The 18,689-nt window shown below is 33.9% G+C and overlaps 2 protein-coding genes across 3 annotated transcripts; one reads left to right on the top strand and one right to left on the bottom strand.

The window, feature by feature from the left end:
* The first annotated feature begins 11 nt into the window (after positions 1 to 11).
* LOC140045366 (nicotinate-nucleotide pyrophosphorylase [carboxylating]-like) lies at positions 12 to 3,264 on the top strand. 2 transcript variants are annotated; one of them, XM_072090225.1, is made up of 4 exons: positions 12 to 122; positions 1,427 to 2,000; positions 2,226 to 2,357; positions 2,748 to 3,263. In XM_072090225.1, exons 2-4 carry the CDS (start codon positions 1,428 to 1,430, stop codon positions 2,973 to 2,975), a joined length of 933 nt encoding a protein of 310 aa, XP_071946326.1. In that variant the 5' UTR covers positions 12 to 122; position 1,427; the 3' UTR covers positions 2,976 to 3,263. The 2 variants fall into 2 exon arrangements, with proteins under 2 accessions (XP_071946326.1, XP_071946327.1); XM_072090226.1 differs by lacking the exon at positions 12 to 122 and adding an exon at positions 582 to 1,012 and having other exon boundaries at positions 2,748 to 3,264.
* Positions 3,265 to 7,822: 4,558 nt separating this feature from the next.
* On the bottom strand, positions 7,823 to 18,370 carry LOC140045365 (ankyrin repeat domain-containing protein 13D-like). The gene is made up of 13 exons (XM_072090224.1): positions 18,141 to 18,370; positions 17,534 to 17,669; positions 16,500 to 16,624; positions 16,128 to 16,173; positions 15,199 to 15,342; positions 13,865 to 14,048; positions 12,829 to 12,977; positions 12,287 to 12,375; positions 11,778 to 12,066; positions 10,944 to 11,254; positions 9,718 to 9,797; positions 9,024 to 9,262; positions 7,823 to 8,650 (listed from the first exon to the last, which is right to left on the bottom strand). Exons 1-12 carry the CDS (start codon positions 18,252 to 18,254, stop codon positions 9,043 to 9,045), a joined length of 1,887 nt encoding a protein of 628 aa, XP_071946325.1. The 5' UTR covers positions 18,255 to 18,370; the 3' UTR covers positions 7,823 to 8,650; positions 9,024 to 9,042.
* Positions 18,371 to 18,689: the final 319 nt, after the last annotated feature.

The following is an 18,689-nucleotide window of genomic DNA, read 5'->3' as shown; positions in this document are numbered from 1 at the left end:
TGCTGCCCTCTCTACAAATCAAAACACAGTTCTTGTTTTGCTTGCTGCTGAGTGTGGTGGTGCTGAACAATCCATCAATCAATCAATCAATCAATCAAAACCAATTTTTTCAAGAATACGAAGTGAACATTATTTTAAATATTAACTAGGTTTAAATATAGTGGGCGTTGAGTGTAGATGGATAAATCTGAAGCACTTAGTTCCCCCAGCCAGTAGTAGGTAGTAGGCCTTGTTACACACAAGTCAGAGAAATTATAGCTAAATCTATTAATATTATACTAAGCTTGATAAGATACAGTAGGTAGGTAGTGTACTAGGATACTTCTGATGTGTTTAGTGTTAGTTATTAGGCTTCTATAATTAATAGGCTAATATAATAGCTTGTATCCAAACATTATATAAACAGTGACGGGATCTGTAGGCTGTTGTATGCATGCATATTATTGGAATAAAAGTAAATCTAATTGTGCGGGGAGAGAGAGGAATATGCGTGCTTGTGTGTTTTATTTTACGACTTCATTGACATAAAATTGATTTTCTATACCGTTTATTCTTCATTTCACATTATTTGCCCAATTCAATATTTATGTTATGCGCGATTTGAACGATTTGCGCAATTTGAAATTGCGCAAAAAAAATCCTTGCGCAATTTGAATTGAAACATGTGTTTCAAATTGCGCAAGCAACGTATTAAATTGCGCAAGTAATCTGCAAATTGCGCAAGGTTTTTCGACAGATTGTGAAATCATGCACACCCATATTTTTATAGTAATTTCTAAGAATGATTCAAAATTAAAGATAAATATCGCATTTCCTTATTTTAGTAGTGCAAATATTGTTATAAGTTAGCATACCGTCGAAGAACCGACGAAGGAAAACGAAGCGGTGGTGTTCCACCAGGCGGGCGCGGCGCGGGCGGCCGGCTATACTACTCTAGCCTAGCTAGGGTCTGGACTACTGATACTGACTAGGTTACATGGCCTAGCTTAAACTAATATTAAAAACTTAAAAAGTGAGTATTAAACATTATCTTCATTGAAATGGTCTTATTTATATAATAAAATACTAAATTTTAAACTCCTCTGCCTAGGCCTAGCCTAGCCATGTATGGGAAAATTTACAGTTCGTTTTCAAATTGCGCAAAGGTGTCATATTGCGCAAGAACTATCTTGCGCAATTTACAAATTGTGCAGCGCAAATTAAAATTGCGCAAAGATTTTCTTGCGCAATTTGAAATTGCGCAAGTTGATTGCGCAATTTGAAATTGCGCAAAAAAATCCTTGCGCAATTTAAAATTGCGCAAGAATTCTTTGCGCAATTTCAAATTGCGCAAGGATTTTTTTGCGCAATTTCAAATTGCGCAAATCGTTCAAATCGCGCATAACATTTATATTTAATGATGTGTACAAATTGGTTTTTTTTTTAGAATGTCTGAATCTATAGTGATGGAGAATCGCATACATGACCTGTCATCGTTACTGCATCCAGTATCCATCCAGGAGCTGGTGGAGAGATGGTTGCAAGAAGACACCCCAAGCTTTGATTACGGTGGATTCGTCGTTGGAAACAAAAAAGAATCTGCTGTTTTGCTGTGCAAATCGCAAGGTGTTCTGTGCGGCGTTCCATTTTTCAATGCAATTTTCAGCAAACTAGGGTGTTACGTAGAATGGTACTTCTCTGAAGGTGACCTACTAGAACCGGTGTGTACAGTCGCTAGGGTAACAGGTCCTGCGAATAAAATTCTACTTGGGGAAAGAATAGGTTTGAACTGTATCACAAGGGCTAGCGGAATAGCGTCAATAGCGCGGGAGTTGTCGGATATTGCTAAAGAAGCTGGTTGGCATGGCAAAGTTGCTGGAACCAGGAAGACTACTCCTGGTTTTCGATTGGTTGAGAAATATTCGTTGTTGGTGGGAGGAGTTTCAACCCATCGCTATGATCTCTCATCTATGATCATGTTGAAGGATAACCATATATGGAGTGCTGGAAGCATCTCAAAGGTACACTCCATTCTGGCCAAAAAAATAACATGATGTGATGTGCCGATATATGGATATGATGATGTCATCATGACCATATTTTGGCATATAACTACTATATTTGGGCGCATCACACCTTTTTTTTTCTAACTAGTTTGAGAGTGTAGACAGAGCTTAAGATAACTGAGATTTAATGAAATGCTTTTAAGGTAGCGATGAATATTCATTAAAAATCTCTCGTTTTAGGCCGTAACTGCTGCGAGGAATGTCGGCGGATTTTCAATTAAAATTGAAGTGGAATGTCGAAGTATAGAAGAAGCAACGGAAGCCGCTACTGCTGGTGCAAATATTGTTATGTTGGACAACTTTCATTCGCAGGTAAGCTGCAAGTAGTTTGCGGGCTCTTACACCCTCTCCCTCCATCTGGTGAGGGCAGGGTTGGGGAATATAGTCTTTAACATTGCAATACATTTCATTACATTTGTACTTGAGCTGCAATAAAGCTCTGTCCACACTATCAAACTTTATGTGACAAACAAATGTGATGTACCCATATATGGACATGATGATGTCATATCACTACCATATTAAACATATCACTACCATATTTGGGCACATTAAACTTTTTTTGTCAAACTAGTTTGATAGTGTAGACAGAGCTTAAAGGATATTTTTAGTTGACATCTGGTAATATGTTAGTTTAGTTTATTTAATATTAATCTACATTTTTGCTCCAACAATTGTGTATGTTTAAATTCTTATTACTAGACACTCCATGACGCAGCCAAGCAAGTTAAACAAAGCTTCCCACATGTAATTGTGGAGGCCAGTGGAGGGGTTACAAAGGACACCTTGCCATCGTACTTTGGGCCTGATGTAGACGTTGTGTCGTTGGGCAAGTTAACGCAGGGCTACCAGACGGTGGACTTCTCATTAAAGATTTGTAAAGAAGGTCGTGACCCTTCAAATCCACTTGTCACAAGTGTTAGTAAATGAGTCGTTTTTATGAGAAAAATTGGTTTCACAGTTCTGTATACACTATCAAAAATGTTATCTGCTCATATATGAACATGATGATCATATTACTATCATATTTGGGCATATCACTACCATATTTGGGCACATCACACTTTTTTTGTCAAACTAGTTTGATAGTGTAGACAGATAAACAAACCAACCAGATTTTGTTTCCGATTCAACAATATGGTAATTTGTAAATCTATTTATCTTTTTTTTTCAAAGTTTACTTTATATATTTTTATCAGAAAGATTACAACGTATTAATTAAAATATAATCAATCGGTTGTCGGTTAATTTGATTTATTGGAATTAAATTAATTATACATTTTATAAAAACAATATAATATTTCAAGTGTATTTTGTTGGTTGTATCTGTGTTACTAGTGTGATGTTTCTCATATAAGGTAAGAATTTGCCAAAATATGGTAGTGATATGCCATCATCATGTCCATATATGGGTACACCACATTTTTTTATCATAGAGTAAATTTTGAATTGATTCATCTTGTCAAGCTCCTATTTGAAATGGATTAGTTTGGGTTCCAGACAGAGTTTTTACTTAATATTAGTAAAAAGATAAATATTTTTGCACATACGGCGTTTTATAAGTTTACTACTTGAGCTTGTATTTCAGACAAACATCGAAAAGCCTCAAAATAACTACAGACTAGGGCAAGTCTAGAAATCTAGGATATATAAGTAGCAAAATGTCAATAAATTGCATCATTTTCACACACAGTGTTTATTGAAATAACCAAGAAGCCATAAATGTCACATTCATATCATTTTATACATAATTAAAAATAACATGTAGTCTGTGTGCATGATAATACTCCATCAGTCTGTCTGTCTGTCAATGTGTTCAGTAATGTTTTTTTTGTACTTGAATAAAAATTAATTTAGTATCCTATATTTGATTTTAACAATTAGGTCTGAAATAATATATAATATATATATATTAAAGACAGTATTGTCCCCAAAAAAATTAAATTGATGAAATCAGACGTAGAATAGCCCATTTTGCAGTTTTAAAGAATTTATTCCTTTCTATAGAAAAAAAAAGGATTACACTTATAAAAGGAGAAAAAAAAAGAAATTTAACCAAAAACCGCTGTCTGACAAATAATTTTCAGGAAAATAATTGTTTTTAGTGATCAAATTTTTGGTCAAAGTGAATAACTGTGAAATTAAAATGGCATATTCAACAACAAAAATTTAACAAATTTTTCAGGGGGACAATATCTTTAATAATAATCAAATTTTCCTCTCTAAATGTTCTGTATACTATGTTTCATATTTATATAAATATTTGAATTCTTTCAAATATATTAGAATGCATTTAAATTATTTAAAAAGTTAATATTCAATTTAAAAAAAACCCAACGAGGATTAGTTGTATGTACTGTAAATAATCCTATTTCCTTCATATAGCCTAAAATGATCCAAATTTTCAATATGAAACTTTGGAACTAAATCATTAAAATTCAATATACATTTCATGAATTTATTAAATATATAAAAATCTTACGAAAAATAAATAAGATCAATTAATTAAAGATAAATAATATTTATAAACCTATGAGATTTGTTTTATAAGATTTGTTTTTTGTTCGTGCATCATAGAACAATGTGATTTGCTTATCATTTTGTTTTGAGTGTATGAGAGTCTTAAACTAATCCTAGCGATACATACACAGTACTCTTGCTAAAACCAAATGGCCTATATATTGCACATTTCAAGAAGAAAACAAAGTAAACATCTTACATCTACTAAGCTCTGGGTTACAATTAGAGTATGGGTTTACCATTAGTGTAAGGGTTACCATTAGAGTATGGATTAACATTAGAGTATGGGTTTACCATTAGTGTAAGGGTTTACAATGAGTATGGGTTACCATTAGAGTATGGGTTACCATTAGAGTATGGGTTACCATTAGAGTATGGGTTTACCATTAGTGTAAGGGTTACAATGAGTATGGGTTACCATTAGAGTATGGGTAAGTTACCATTAGAGTATGGGTTACCATTAGAGTATGGGTTACCATTAAAGTATGGGTTACCATTAGAGTATGGGTTACCATTCAAGCGTGGGTTACCATTCACGTGTGGGTTACCCTAGAGTATCATGGGTTGCCATTAGAGTATCATGGGTTACCATTAGTGTAAGGGGTTACCATTAGAGTATGGGTTTACCATTAGAGTATCGTGGGTTACCATAGAGTATCATGGGTTACCATTAGAGTATGGGTTTACTATTAGTGTAAGGGGTTACCATTAGAGTATGGGTTTACCATTAGAGTATCATGGATTACCATAGAGTATCATGGGTTACCATTAGAGTATGGGTTACCATTAGTGTAAGGGGTTACCATTAGAGTATGGGTTACCATTAGAGTATGGGTTACCATTAGAGTATGGGGTTACCATTAGAGTATGGGGTTACCATTAGAGTATGGGATTACCATTAGAGTATGGGTTACCATTAGAATATGGGTTACCATTAGAGTATCATGGGTTACCATTAGAGTATAGGTTTACCATTAGAGTATGGGTTACCATTCAAGTGTGGGTTACCATTCACGTGTGGGTTACCCTAGAGTATCATGGGTTACCATTAGAGTATCATGGGTTACCATTAGTGTAAGGGGTTACCATTAGAGTATGGGTTTACCATTAGAGTATCATGGGTTACCATGAGTATCATGGGTTACCATTAGAGTATGGGTTTACCATTAGAGTATCATGGGTTACCATTAGAGTATGGGTTACCATTAGAGTATGGGATTACCATTAGTGTAAGGGGTTACCATTAGAGTATGGGTTACCATTCAAGTGTGGGTTACCATAGAGTATCATGGGTTACCATTAGAGTATCATGGGTTACCATTAGAGTATGGGATTACCATTAGAGTATGGGTTACCATTAGAGTATGGGTTACCATTCAAGTGTGGGTTACCATAGAGTATCATGGGTTACCATTAGAGTATGGGTTTACCATTGGAGTATGGGTTTACTATTAGTGTAAGGGGTTACCATTAGAGTATGGGTTACCATTCAAGTGTGGGTTACCATAGAGTATCATTGGTTACCATAGAGTAATGGTTTACCATTAGAGTATGGATTTACCATTAGAGTATGGGTTTACTATTAGTGTAAGGGGTTACCATTAGAGTATGGGTTTACCATTAGAGTATCATGGATTACCATAGAGTATCATGGATTACCATAGAGTATCATGGATTACCATAGAGTATCATGGATTACCATTAGTGTAAGGGGTTACCATTAGAGTATGGGTTACCATTAGAGTATGGGATTACCATTAGAGTATGGGATATCATTAGAATATGGGTTACCATTAGAATATGGGTTACCATTAGAGTATCATGGGTTACCATTAGAGTATCATTGTTTACAATAGAGTAATGGTTTACCATTAGAGTATGGGTTTACCATTAGTGCAAGGGGTTACCATTAGAGTATGGTTACCATAGAGTATGGGTTTACCTTTATAATATGGGTTACCATTAGAGTATAGGTTTACCATTAGAGTATAGGTTTACCATTAGAGTATAGGTTTACCATTAGAATATGGGTTACCATTAGAGTATGGGTTTACCATTGGAGTATGGGTTTACTATTAGTGTAAGGGGTTACCATTAGAGTATGGGTTACCATTAGAGTATGGGTTACCATTAGAGTATGGGTTACCATTAGAGTATGGTTACCATAGAGTATGGGTTTACCTTTATAATATTGGTTACCATTAGAGTATGGGTTACCATTAGAGTATGGGTTACCATTAGAGTATGGGATTACCATTAGTGTAAGGGGTTACCATTAGAGTATGGGTTACCATTCAAGTGTGGGTTACCATAGAGTATCATGGGTTACCATTAGAGTATCATGGGTTACCATTAGAGTATGGGATTACCATTAGAGTATGGGTTACCATTAGAGTATGGGTTACCATTCAAGTGTGGGTTACCATAGAGTATCATGGGTTACCATTAGAGTATGGGTTTACCATTGGAGTATGGGTTTACTATTAGTGTAAGGGGTTACCATTAGAGTATGGGTTACCATTCAAGTGTGGGTTACCATAGAGTATCATTGGTTACCATAGAGTAATGGTTTACCATTAGAGTATGGATTTACCATTAGAGTATGGGTTTACTATTAGTGTAAGGGGTTACCATTAGAGTATGGGTTTACCATTAGAGTATCATGGATTACCATAGAGTATCATGGATTACCATAGAGTATCATGGATTACCATAGAGTATCATGGATTACCATTAGTGTAAGGGGTTACCATTAGAGTATGGGTTACCATTAGAGTATGGGATTACCATTAGAGTATGGGATATCATTAGAATATGGGTTACCATTAGAATATGGGTTACCATTAGAGTATCATGGGTTACCATTAGAGTATCATTGTTTACAATAGAGTAATGGTTTACCATTAGAGTATGGGTTTACCATTAGTGCAAGGGGTTACCATTAGAGTATGGTTACCATAGAGTATGGGTTTACCTTTATAATATGGGTTACCATTAGAGTATAGGTTTACCATTAGAGTATAGGTTTACCATTAGAGTATAGGTTTACCATTAGAATATGGGTTACCATTAGAGTATGGGTTTACCATTGGAGTATGGGTTTACTATTAGTGTAAGGGGTTACCATTAGAGTATGGGTTACCATTAGAGTATGGGTTACCATTAGAGTATGGGTTACCATTAGAGTATGGTTACCATAGAGTATGGGTTTACCTTTATAATATTGGTTACCATTAGAGTATGGGTTACCATTAGAGTATGGGTTACCATTAGAGTATGGGTTATCATTAGAGTATGGGTTATCATTAGAGTATAGGTTTACCATTAGAGTATAGGTTTACCATTAGAGTATAGGTTTACCATTAAAGTATGAGGTTACTAAGAAGTACAGGATTACTATTAGAGCATGGATTACTAACAAGTTAAATTTGGTTTAAATATAGATAATAATGAAATTCAAGTTACTATTAGAACATGGGGTACCATTAGAGTTCAGGATGCTAATAGAATACAAGTTAATATTAGAGTACTATTAAACCAACAGGTTTTAAAGATTACTAGCCCACACCGTGTAGGCAATTTGCACAAATTAATACTACACCATAAATAAAAATCTATATTATTCTTAAAAATGAACCGGTGGCATTCGTTGGTTTGTATCCATGCTGAAGTGGATATCTTAAGAAATCAGAAACTGAAATACAGTAGTTGTAATTTTATCTCAAGTTCTCATGATTTTGATTATTACTTCATTGATTGCAGTGGCAAATTATATAGAGCAACACTCCTATCTGCTGAGATTACTCAAATCAGAGGTCAGAGGTTACAATCCATTTTCCAGTCAAAGGTCAACAATATTGCTTGCAAACTTACAAAGAAAAAAACAAAAATCGGCTATTTAATTACATCACTAGATGAATATTTTTGTGTTACCATCAAAATCGGGGACAGCGCCCTCATCGAAATAGACCTCTTGTCAGTCAGTGCTTGCTGTCTGTCTCGTCTGCTTCAATATAAACTGTATTTTAAGGTCTCCTTACGTCCACATGTACACATAAAATTAGATAATGTTCCATTAATGTAACCTAGATAAACACAAAAATATTGATTTTAATTGTAAATCTTTAATTTTATGGACGGAAATTGAATGTCTCATGCGTAGCATATACAATTTTATTTATATTTAATAGTTTTTAGGTAGAAAACATAGAAATTGGAATAGGCCTGCTACGGGCACACCAGGAATCCATTTTTTTTCCAGTGTAAAAGTTCCGATCATGTGTAGAACAAATGGCGTTAGATTCTATCCAAAGGACGAACCAAAAACAGTTTGTATATTTGTTTTATGAGAGTATCTTTAAAAGCTGTACTACTGCAGTACTACTGCAGTACAGCTGACTTGAAGACGCCCTCTCTTAAAAGTAAAGCACCTTGTTCTTGAACTCAAACAATGCCTACCTTTCAAACAAACCCACTTTTACTTTTCCGTCAATGAGAGTGCTATAATCCTCTGTAACTCATCCTCCTCCTCTTTGCGTTGCCGTTCCTGTGCGTCTAGCTCTTCCTGCGACATCTGTAGGGCTAGTAACATCTGTTCATCCATCACAGGACTTGGCCTCTCTACCTGCACAGCTTTCTCTCCTGTGTTTGTTTTCAAATTATTTGGTCGTGATTCTCTAAGGCTCTCTTGGATCACTCTGCAGAAAGACAGGTGATAGATTCAAAGATAATGATTTAAAAAATAATTTTAAATAACACATTTTTTTTCCCCACCTTTTTTGTATGCTTCATGGATTATTCACCTTAATAATGAAACTAAAATCATTGATAGCCAACACTGACAAAACAATGACTGCCACAAAACAAAATACATTCATTATAACCCTAAAACTCAGTTCATACTATCAAACTAGTTTGAAGACAAAATTGTGATATGCCCAAATATGGTAGTAATATGCTTAAATATGGTTGATAGTGAAATGACATCATCATGTCCATATATGGGCACATCACATATTTTGTTAAATAAAGTTTGATAGTGTAAGTAGACAGAAAATTGTTTTTCTTTTCTAATGCTGAATAGTTTATTTTCATCTCAAACTATTTTTTTATGAACAATATTTAACAACTCTGTATTTTTATGATGTCATACCTCTGTAAGATTTCATCTTCTGCACTTTGACCAATTACAACGCGTTCATTTAACATTTCAGCTTGATTCCATGAATTCAACTGAGGAGAGAGAAAACAAGGCCAACAGCCATTAAGTCGCGTGCTACAATGCATAGTGATACCGGACCGACAGACAAACAGACCGACAGACAGACAGACTGACAGACAGACCGACCGACATAGTGAACTATACTGACCGAAATTACTGAACATGTTTAAAAATGTTGAAATGTTTAAAAACATTTATATTTTTTTAATTTACACGTGCGTAGCCTGTCACTTTTGACGTGCTCGTATAACGTAATTTCGAGTTGAAAAGTAAGTCAAGAAAACAGAAATCGGGCAAAAAGAGTGCGCAATAACATTTAACGCGCAGTGCGCCGCGCAAAAATCTGCGCACTCATGGCAGTTTTGTAAATGCTTAAAATTGCCTGAAACGTACTCTTATTTCATCGAAAATAAATTTTGAAAATTTTAAGCGCGCGTACGCATGCGTTACATGCGCTACGCACGTAATTGTATTGCCATATGATGATTTATGCCCTGAAATTTATGAGTACCAAATTTTATTTAATTGTGATTCATGGTTGTTAAGATATGATTACAAACGTGATTTCGTTAAATCGTGCGTAGACCGCGTAATTTTTTATTGCGCACCGTGAAAACATAACCACATCGATTCCTGGCCATAAGGAATATTCTGTGAAAAATTGACTTAGCTAGATTAAACTGATATCAAGATAAGGTCATAAAGCGATAAAACGCATAGTGATACCGGACCGACCGACAGACAGACCGACCGACCGACATAGTGAACTATAGAGTCGCTTCCACGCGACTAAAAAACACAAAATTTAAAATAAATTAAAAATGTATTCTCAACCAAAATCCTGGAAAATCAGACTTTTAATAGGCCATTTTGCAGTCAAATAAAGTTATTCAATTCAATAGAAACAAAAATGAAAAAAATGATTTCGTTTATAAAAAGTCTGACAGACAATTTGACTATTTTTTTATTTAAATTCAGTTTTTTCAGGTAAATAATTTTTTTGCCGACCCAATTTTTTGTCAAAGTGAATCACGATTATGGGACATTAAAATGGCATATTCAACAAACAAAATTTAAAAAATTATTTTTTCGGGGGACAATATATCTTTAAGTTGCAGCATACTGGAAAAGTTTGAATGTACAAAAAGATGACTCACATTATTGCCACCACCGCCACCGCCGCCGCCATTCTCCTGTTCTAGCAGGCTCTGCTGTATAGCAAATTGCAACATCTCATCATCTTCATATCTAACTTGGTCCGTCCTAATCTTACTATACCCTGGTGGCGCTTCAAATACACTCGCATCGACGACACACTTTTTATTAGCACCAGTAACTTCATCCACCTCGGTTCCATCCTCGGTATCTTTGCTGTCGTTCACAGCAAGAACGCCTTCTACTGGTTCTTTTAAAGCGTAAAGGTTGCCGAAAGTTATTCTTGCATTTAGAATATGAAAAAGTGGTATTTCTATAAAATGAAAAACATCAAAATAATTAATTTTTTTTGTGTAAAGCTCTATCTACACTATAAAACTTTATATGACGTGATGTCATATCACTACCATATTTGGTCTCTTTTTTGTCAAACTATTTTGAATGGTTAAGACAGTGGAACCGTAATTACGTAGCCATAACATCAGCAAGAGTTCGACTCGCTCCATGGTTCTTGTGGTAGAATGAGTCTTCTCGGATAAAGACTATAAATCGTCGGTCAGTGTACGCATCTAGCTAATGTGCCCTTTAAAGAACCTAGTACATCTTTCGAGACTAACAGGTGTTACCCTGGTGTACTAGTACATCACAGCCACTGGTCATAGCTGGGCCTTCTGGGAGAGCAGTCGTTGACTGAAGAGGTCGCCCAGTACAACTAAAATATTTCTATACACACAAATTTGGGTAATAGACAGCACCTACACAAATAGCTATTAAGATATATTTCTTTTATTATTCGTAAAAGTAAAGTATTACTAAGTTCAGATGAAGACTCGTACCGATTTTCACTGGAAACCCTGATGGTAGTTGTAGAGTGATAAAATCTCGTAGTTTTGCAAAATGTGCGTTACTAATAGCCATGAGGTCAATAATCGGAAGCACCTGTTCCTGCATTGATAGAGGGTGCTCTTCACTTAACCACAGTGTCGCTTTAAATTTCTGTACTTTGGACGTCATCTCTTTAGGTCGACCGATGTCGCGGCCGGTTATGTCGTAGTCCGGATTGAAGTAGTCTTCCGGTCGAATATCCGATGGATTAGATGGGTTGATAACCTGTGACACTTCTGGCTGAATAGGATAAAGAAACAAAAATATTCAATTTTAATTTCACACTCATTTATTTTTATTTATAATAATAAGAAATCCGATTGAAATTCACAACATGTCATCTTGTTTGTGTCCTTAAGCAAAATGCTTTGCTTTCATTCCTCGTCCTTCAGATGGGACAATAAGCCAGTAATGCTCTAAATCTAAATACACAATAATAAACATTTAACACAGTTCTTACTGATTCTCCAATGATCTCCTCTTGTTGTTGCTCTGCTGTTCCAAGTAATGATTGCAGAGGTGATGCAAAAGGTATACTGGCCGTCTCAGCTAAATTGTCAAGAAAAAAATACATATTATTCATACCAATAACAATAATAGTTGAATAGTCCAATATCAAGCACAACTTTTTGTTGCAAATACTTGTTACCTATTATTCTTTTTTTGTTGTCACCAGCAGCCATTGAAAATATTACGTCACTAACCATAGAATTTGTCTCCAACTCTGTTTAATGTAATTAATCTATCAGTACAATGTTTGTTACTTGCCATATAAATTATTGTCAACAACCCCTAAGCTCTATCTGCACTATCAAACTAGTTTGACAAAAAAAATGTGATGTGCCCATATATGGACATGATGTCATATCACTATCATATTTGTGCATATCACTATCATATATGGCACATTTTTTTTGTCAAACTAGTTTGATAGTGTAGACAGAGCATTAATTTTTTTATGATTACTATGATCTAAAAGAAGCTTGTTGATAGCTGTACTACCTTTGTTCCTCTCCTTGTCAGCTTCTGTTAGGTGTTCTGTTCTTGTTTTGGTGACTAATTGCACATTGCCAGCACTGAACACTTTACACTCAAAACTATTCACACTTTCAACTTTATCATGTCTCCATCCCCAAATTCCACTTTTATTTCTATTTAAAAAAAAAAATAAATATTATTCTCAAAACACTAGAATCTGCGAAATTTGACATAATATTTGACATAATAATAATAATATTGACATATTCGTAATCCACAACGTGTTACTCGTAGCTCTTCTTCTGTTGGTACTCTTTTTGATATTCGTCGCTGCAGAACTGAATCTTCTTTTCAATCATATATCCCAAGTGTTACCAGAATTTGGAATAACTTACCCAGTAAAATCCGCAACTTAAATATTTCTGTTAGTTCTTTTAAAACCAAATTACTTAATTATCTCAATATTTATTTTTTAAATAATTTTGATATTGAAAATGTGTGTAGTGTCGCTTTCTTGTCGATGCTTTTATTGTAGAACGTAATTTATTTATTTTTCTCTGTTCTGGGTTGACCAACTAGCATAGGTGTTTAGCACCTGTTTGGTGTTTCCGTGCCTCCTTTTATAATTGTTTTGTCTTCTTTGTTATGTATATGGCAGAAATTGAATAAATAAAAATAAAAATAAAATAACTGTATCCATAAGCCTTGTCTACACTATCAAACTTTGTGACAAAAAAATATGATGTGCCCATATATGGACATGATGATGTCATATTATTACCATATTTGGGCATATCACTACCATATTTGGGCACATCATACTTTTTTTGCCAAACTAGTTTGATAGTGTAGACAGAGCTTTAGGCAAGATAGTATACTTGGTACACTATTCGCAAAGAGTAGGGGATCGTCTGTGCTGATCTGGTAGGTGCTGCACTGCTGTCTGCCGTGGGTCCATGGAGGGCCTAATTCGTTTTTTTCCTTATTTTCTAGTTAAGTTTGAGGACAAATATAAATACCAAAACAAATTTTAAAATCTTCTTTAATAAATTAGAATTACCTAGTAAATTCTATTTTATCGGTGTCAATATATGTGTTTGTGACTGGTGAGGTTATTCGGGCTGCGATACTATCCTCCGACGGAATCATGTTACCAACTTGGTGGTGCTCTTGCAGCTCCAGTGTTTCCGTGTATAGAACACGACGATCATGATCCACCTCTAGAAAGCTAAACCTACTGCCCTCTACAGTTTGTACAAGAAAAACAGATATTATGGTTAATTAAACAAATTTTCAATGTTTTCAGTTTCACATTTGGCTAAAATTAAACAAATTTTACATTTATGGAGGCATTACCGACAGTTTTTTGACATTGTCTTATATAGAATATAGTCTATGCTTGAAAACAATCCAACTTCTAATAAATATAATCCCAAATTTAAGACTAAAAATTAATATGTTTGATTTTCATAAGTAATCACGATGTGATGTGCCCATATATGGTCATGATGACGACATATCACTACCATATTTGAGCATATCACTAACATATTTTGGCATGTCACTACTATATTTGGGCATGTCATTATTTTGAGCATATCACTACCATATTTGTGTAGATCACATTTTTATTTTCAAACTTGTTTGATAGTATAGACAGAGCTTTATAATGCAAGTTTCTGTATCATCCAGGAAAACAAAATGAATATTAGGGCTATGCATTAAGACCGAAAAATACTATATTTAAAAAAAGAAAAATGTACAATATATCCTAACTATCCACTTCAAGCTATACCACTTTTGTTTCCCTTTAGCTTGGTTCCCACTAGAACGTAACGCAAGGACGTAAACGCAACGCAAGCGTTTTAACCAATGACAAGCGAAGTTATAGATAGTTAGCAATCACAAGCGAATAAGCCATCGCTTGTGATTGGTCAATTCACTTGCGTTGCGTTACGTCCTTGCGTTGCGTTGCTAGTGGGAACCAAGCTTTATATTTTTATTTATACTATTGTATAATAATATGGTCTACAATACATTTACTAACTAATTACTAATTCTACAAGGTCAATACAAACAAGATTAGTACTATTGTATTAAAACTGAACATATAGCATATACATGGCTGCAGTCGCGTACTTAAATTTGAGTTAGTGTTTACTGACCATCCGACCGACATAGTGGGCTGTTGCACGTGACTAAAAGTGGTAGATTTGAAAAAAAATATGCAATCTATCCTTTAACTATCCACTTTAAGCTATACCACTTTTGTTTCCCTTAAATATATTATTGTTAATACTATTGTTTTTTTTGACTACAATACATTTACTAATTAATTAAACCAATACTGCACTTCTACTAGATCAAATACAACAAGTATGTAGATGTTCTTACCATCATTTTTAAATATGAAACTTCGACTGCCCCTTATCCAATTCATATTATCAAATCCAATGAGCGTTGTATCGATGCGAACATTAGGTCCACTTTTCCAAACCTTGTATGTATCACTTGGACAGATTCTTGACATTAAAGGAACTAAAATAAATTACAACAGCATGCGAGTCACATTTTTTACAATTTTATTTCACCATATTTATAGAGGGTGACCTTAAACAGTGTATGCTGACAATCAAGGGGCCCTCTTGATGAGTTATGATTAAGTTTCCGTGTGTGACAGTGGCTGTGTGTGTACTAGTACACCGGGGTAACCCCCTACTCGTCTCAAAAGATGTACTAGGTAAGTGCACATGAGTAAGATGTGTACACTGGAAATACGGTTTATAGTACTAACACTTGCCCCTGTTAATATGGTAAGGTATTATGGTTCTACTGCGTAAACCCGCTTGGCCAATCACTTATCTCATCTATGTTAACGTTTAAACAATTAGTGTATAGCATTCATGAGTTAATAAATTTGTGTTCATCTACTAATGTTAAACCACAGGTGATACACTATTAATGCTAAACAGAGGTGTTAAACTAAAGATGACCAGAGGTGTTAAAGTTAAAAAAAATATTCTTCTAATAATGTTGATTACACAGTACAGTCAATTCTCCCAATACTGGACTCTCTGAAAACTGGAAACTCTCTGAAAACCAGATTTTTCGGGAGGTCCAAAAGGTCCCAAATAAATTGTTACCATTAAAAACACATTCCGAATACCAGACTTTTCAGAAAACCAGACATGTTTGGCCAGACCAGTATTAGGAGAGTTGACTGTATATTATATAGTAGCTGTAGCTGATGTTTCTGTTTCTGTTTCTGAATCATACATAAATGAGGGTTATAATACATAATAGCAATATTTAATAAAACATACCCCAACTTGTAAACTCCCATTTCATTTCAATGTAAAAATCTGGAGCCTGAATCATAAAAAAAACCCATATATATGTTAATGATGTGTTAGCATATATAACACATTGTCTTCTACACCATGTACATCTATTATATACAAGTTACAACTCACTAAAACTCAAGTATAAATATTTATAGATCACAGGACAGGCTATTAGAATATGAAAACTGGATGTTTTAGAAACAAATATATTACACTATGTTTTGAAATACATTTGATTTTAAATGTTGAAGCAAGTAAGTAAAACCACTTTTGAATTAACAAAAAAAAATGTCAACGCCGAAGGGGTGGTTCCTAAAATGGTTTACTTTTATAACTTCAGGAAGAACTTACCGAGTTTAATTTTTTAAGAAGTTGCGGAATACCTCCGATTCTTGAGGTTGCTCTTTGATGATCCCGATACTGTAAGACTGACTGCACTATCTCGGGATCTCCACTAGTTACTGCCTCTTGTAGAGCTGTTTAAAATTAAACAATCCAGCAATAAATATCCCAATAAACTCTTTAAAAATTAAACCCAAAATTAGTAAATGTATTTGATTGCATTTCAAAAATTAATTAAAAAAAAAAATTAGGACCATAAAGAATAATTCATACTAGATATTGTGATTGCATTTTTTTGTTCGAAATTTAGTTAATATATGGCTCCTTCCACTCAGGCTAGACTTTTAGAGGTTGCCACCTTTTGCTTTCAATTTTTTATTATACAGAAAGATATCGAAATAGAAATATTAACATTCTTTTAATGAGATGAAAGTAATCATTTGGTTGTTACATTTTCTTGTCTTTTTTTCTTTCTTTTTTATTAAACATTATTATTGCATTTCATTGTTGTTATGTTATATTATCTTTTCTGCAATTTAAGGAAACAAATGTTAATTTTGATTTGATTTGATTTGATATTGACTATGATTCAGCCAATCCATTATTACTGTAGTCATGATTTTCAAGTATACTATTAAATAATCAATTAATTTACAAAGTTTAACTTTGTCCAAAGTAATATTCATATTGTTTTGCAAAGATCCTCATCCTCAAGACAAACATATACTGTATATACACAAGATTATTACAAGATTATTATTTCTTAGTCTTTGGGAATGAAGTTGTCATTAAAAAAAATCCTGACATGACAGGACTTGAACCCAGGATTGGATTGGTAGCCAAGCATCATAACCACCAAGCCACAACTAATATTGAATGAATCAACCAAATTCATTTTATATTTTTTTATGTGAATTTTTAACTTTGAAGAAAAATAATTTTAAACCATGTACATATTTTACTGTGTTTGACCACGAATAAATGAATACCGAACCAAGATATTAAGTGTTTAAATTTGAAAGATATGAATGGCACCGTTTTACCTGTCCACCCATCTTGGTTCACGTCATTTACAAGTCCCCCATGACGTAGTAGAAGTTTAGTGCTTTCTAAGTGTCCTAGTGATACAGCAAGGTGCAAAGGAGTTCTTCCGCGCGGATCTTTAGATGCGAGAACATCCTATAAAAAAAAAACCAAACTAACAATATTAGAAATAATTTTCAAAAGAATGAAAACATATCACACAATACAGTATATAGCCCTACATTTAAACCGATCATTATTTAATAATTATAAGATAACATTATATAAAACAATAATTAGGCCTCTTTTTTAAAAATAAATATATATATATACTTCACTGTATTATGTAAACAACAATAAGACAATAACAAACAATAATTTAATTCTAAATTTACTGCTTTACAAATTAACTACAACCTAGAAAAACTTTATAAACATAAACATCTATATGATATACAATAATAAAAATACAGTTCTGGCAACATTTTGTAGACTTTTAGAAAAACGCTAGGCCTGATCAATTATCTTTCTAGTCATACGATAGGTACATTGTGGCGGGAAAGAACATCATTTCTAACACAATTTGTTTGTTTGGATGGACAAGAAGTTAACAAGGCATGGGCCTACCTGTAAAGTAATATCGTCAAGTTCGGTCAGCTTTCTACGAAGGGCCTGGACATCGTTGTGCCAAACAAGCCAATGATATGGATATAGATCTTCATTTGTTGCCTTCTGAGACATTTTTTCGTATTATATTTAAATAAAGTAGTATTAAAAAACAAACCAAACAAGGTTGTTTTCCGTCATAGGACGTGTGCGTTCGGTAACCCGGAAATCTATTATTCAAGAAATTATGTAGCGCCCTCTTCAAATGTGACATTTAATTTTCTGACAAAAACAATTCTTTTTAGTGCAAAAATATTATAAATTTACTCCTTTTTTTCACGAAGATTAATATCTTACCTTGGTTGTAACTGCTATTCATACAATAATAATTTAAAAGTATAGAACATTTTCAAAAGCATTCATATAGATCTAGGCCTATATCATAATAAAATCCAATGATCGAATGGTGATAAACACTTCAATCAATTTTGTTGATATCAAAACTGTAAGATATTTTTCATACAACTACTAAAACAGCCCATAAAGTGTTATATACAAGATCTAAACAAC

This window comes from Antedon mediterranea, chromosome 3, assembly GCF_964355755.1.
Source record: "Antedon mediterranea chromosome 3, ecAntMedi1.1, whole genome shotgun sequence".
NCBI lineage: Eukaryota > Metazoa > Echinodermata > Crinoidea > Comatulida > Antedonidae > Antedon > Antedon mediterranea.
This window is presented reverse-complemented; position numbering and strand designations above follow the sequence as displayed.

Coding starts and splice junctions, on each gene's coding strand:
- LOC140045365 (XM_072090224.1), bottom strand. CDS start 18,254: ATGTCTCAGAAGGCAACAAATGAAGATCTATATCCATATCATTGGCTT. Junction 12,978..13,864: donor GATAAAATAGAATTTACTAG/GTAATTCTAATT, acceptor TTTTTTAAATAG/AAATAAAAGTGGAATTTGGG. Junction 9,263..9,717: donor GAAGATGAAATCTTACAGAG/GTATGACATCAT, acceptor GTCTTTCTGCAG/AGTGATCCAAGAGAGCCTTA.
- LOC140045366 (XM_072090226.1), top strand. CDS start 1,428: ATGTCTGAATCTATAGTGATGGAGAATCGCATACATGACCTGTCATCG. Junction 2,001..2,225: donor GTGCTGGAAGCATCTCAAAG/GTACACTCCATT, acceptor CTCTCGTTTTAG/GCCGTAACTGCTGCGAGGAA. Junction 2,358..2,747: donor TGGACAACTTTCATTCGCAG/GTAAGCTGCAAG, acceptor TCTTATTACTAG/ACACTCCATGACGCAGCCAA.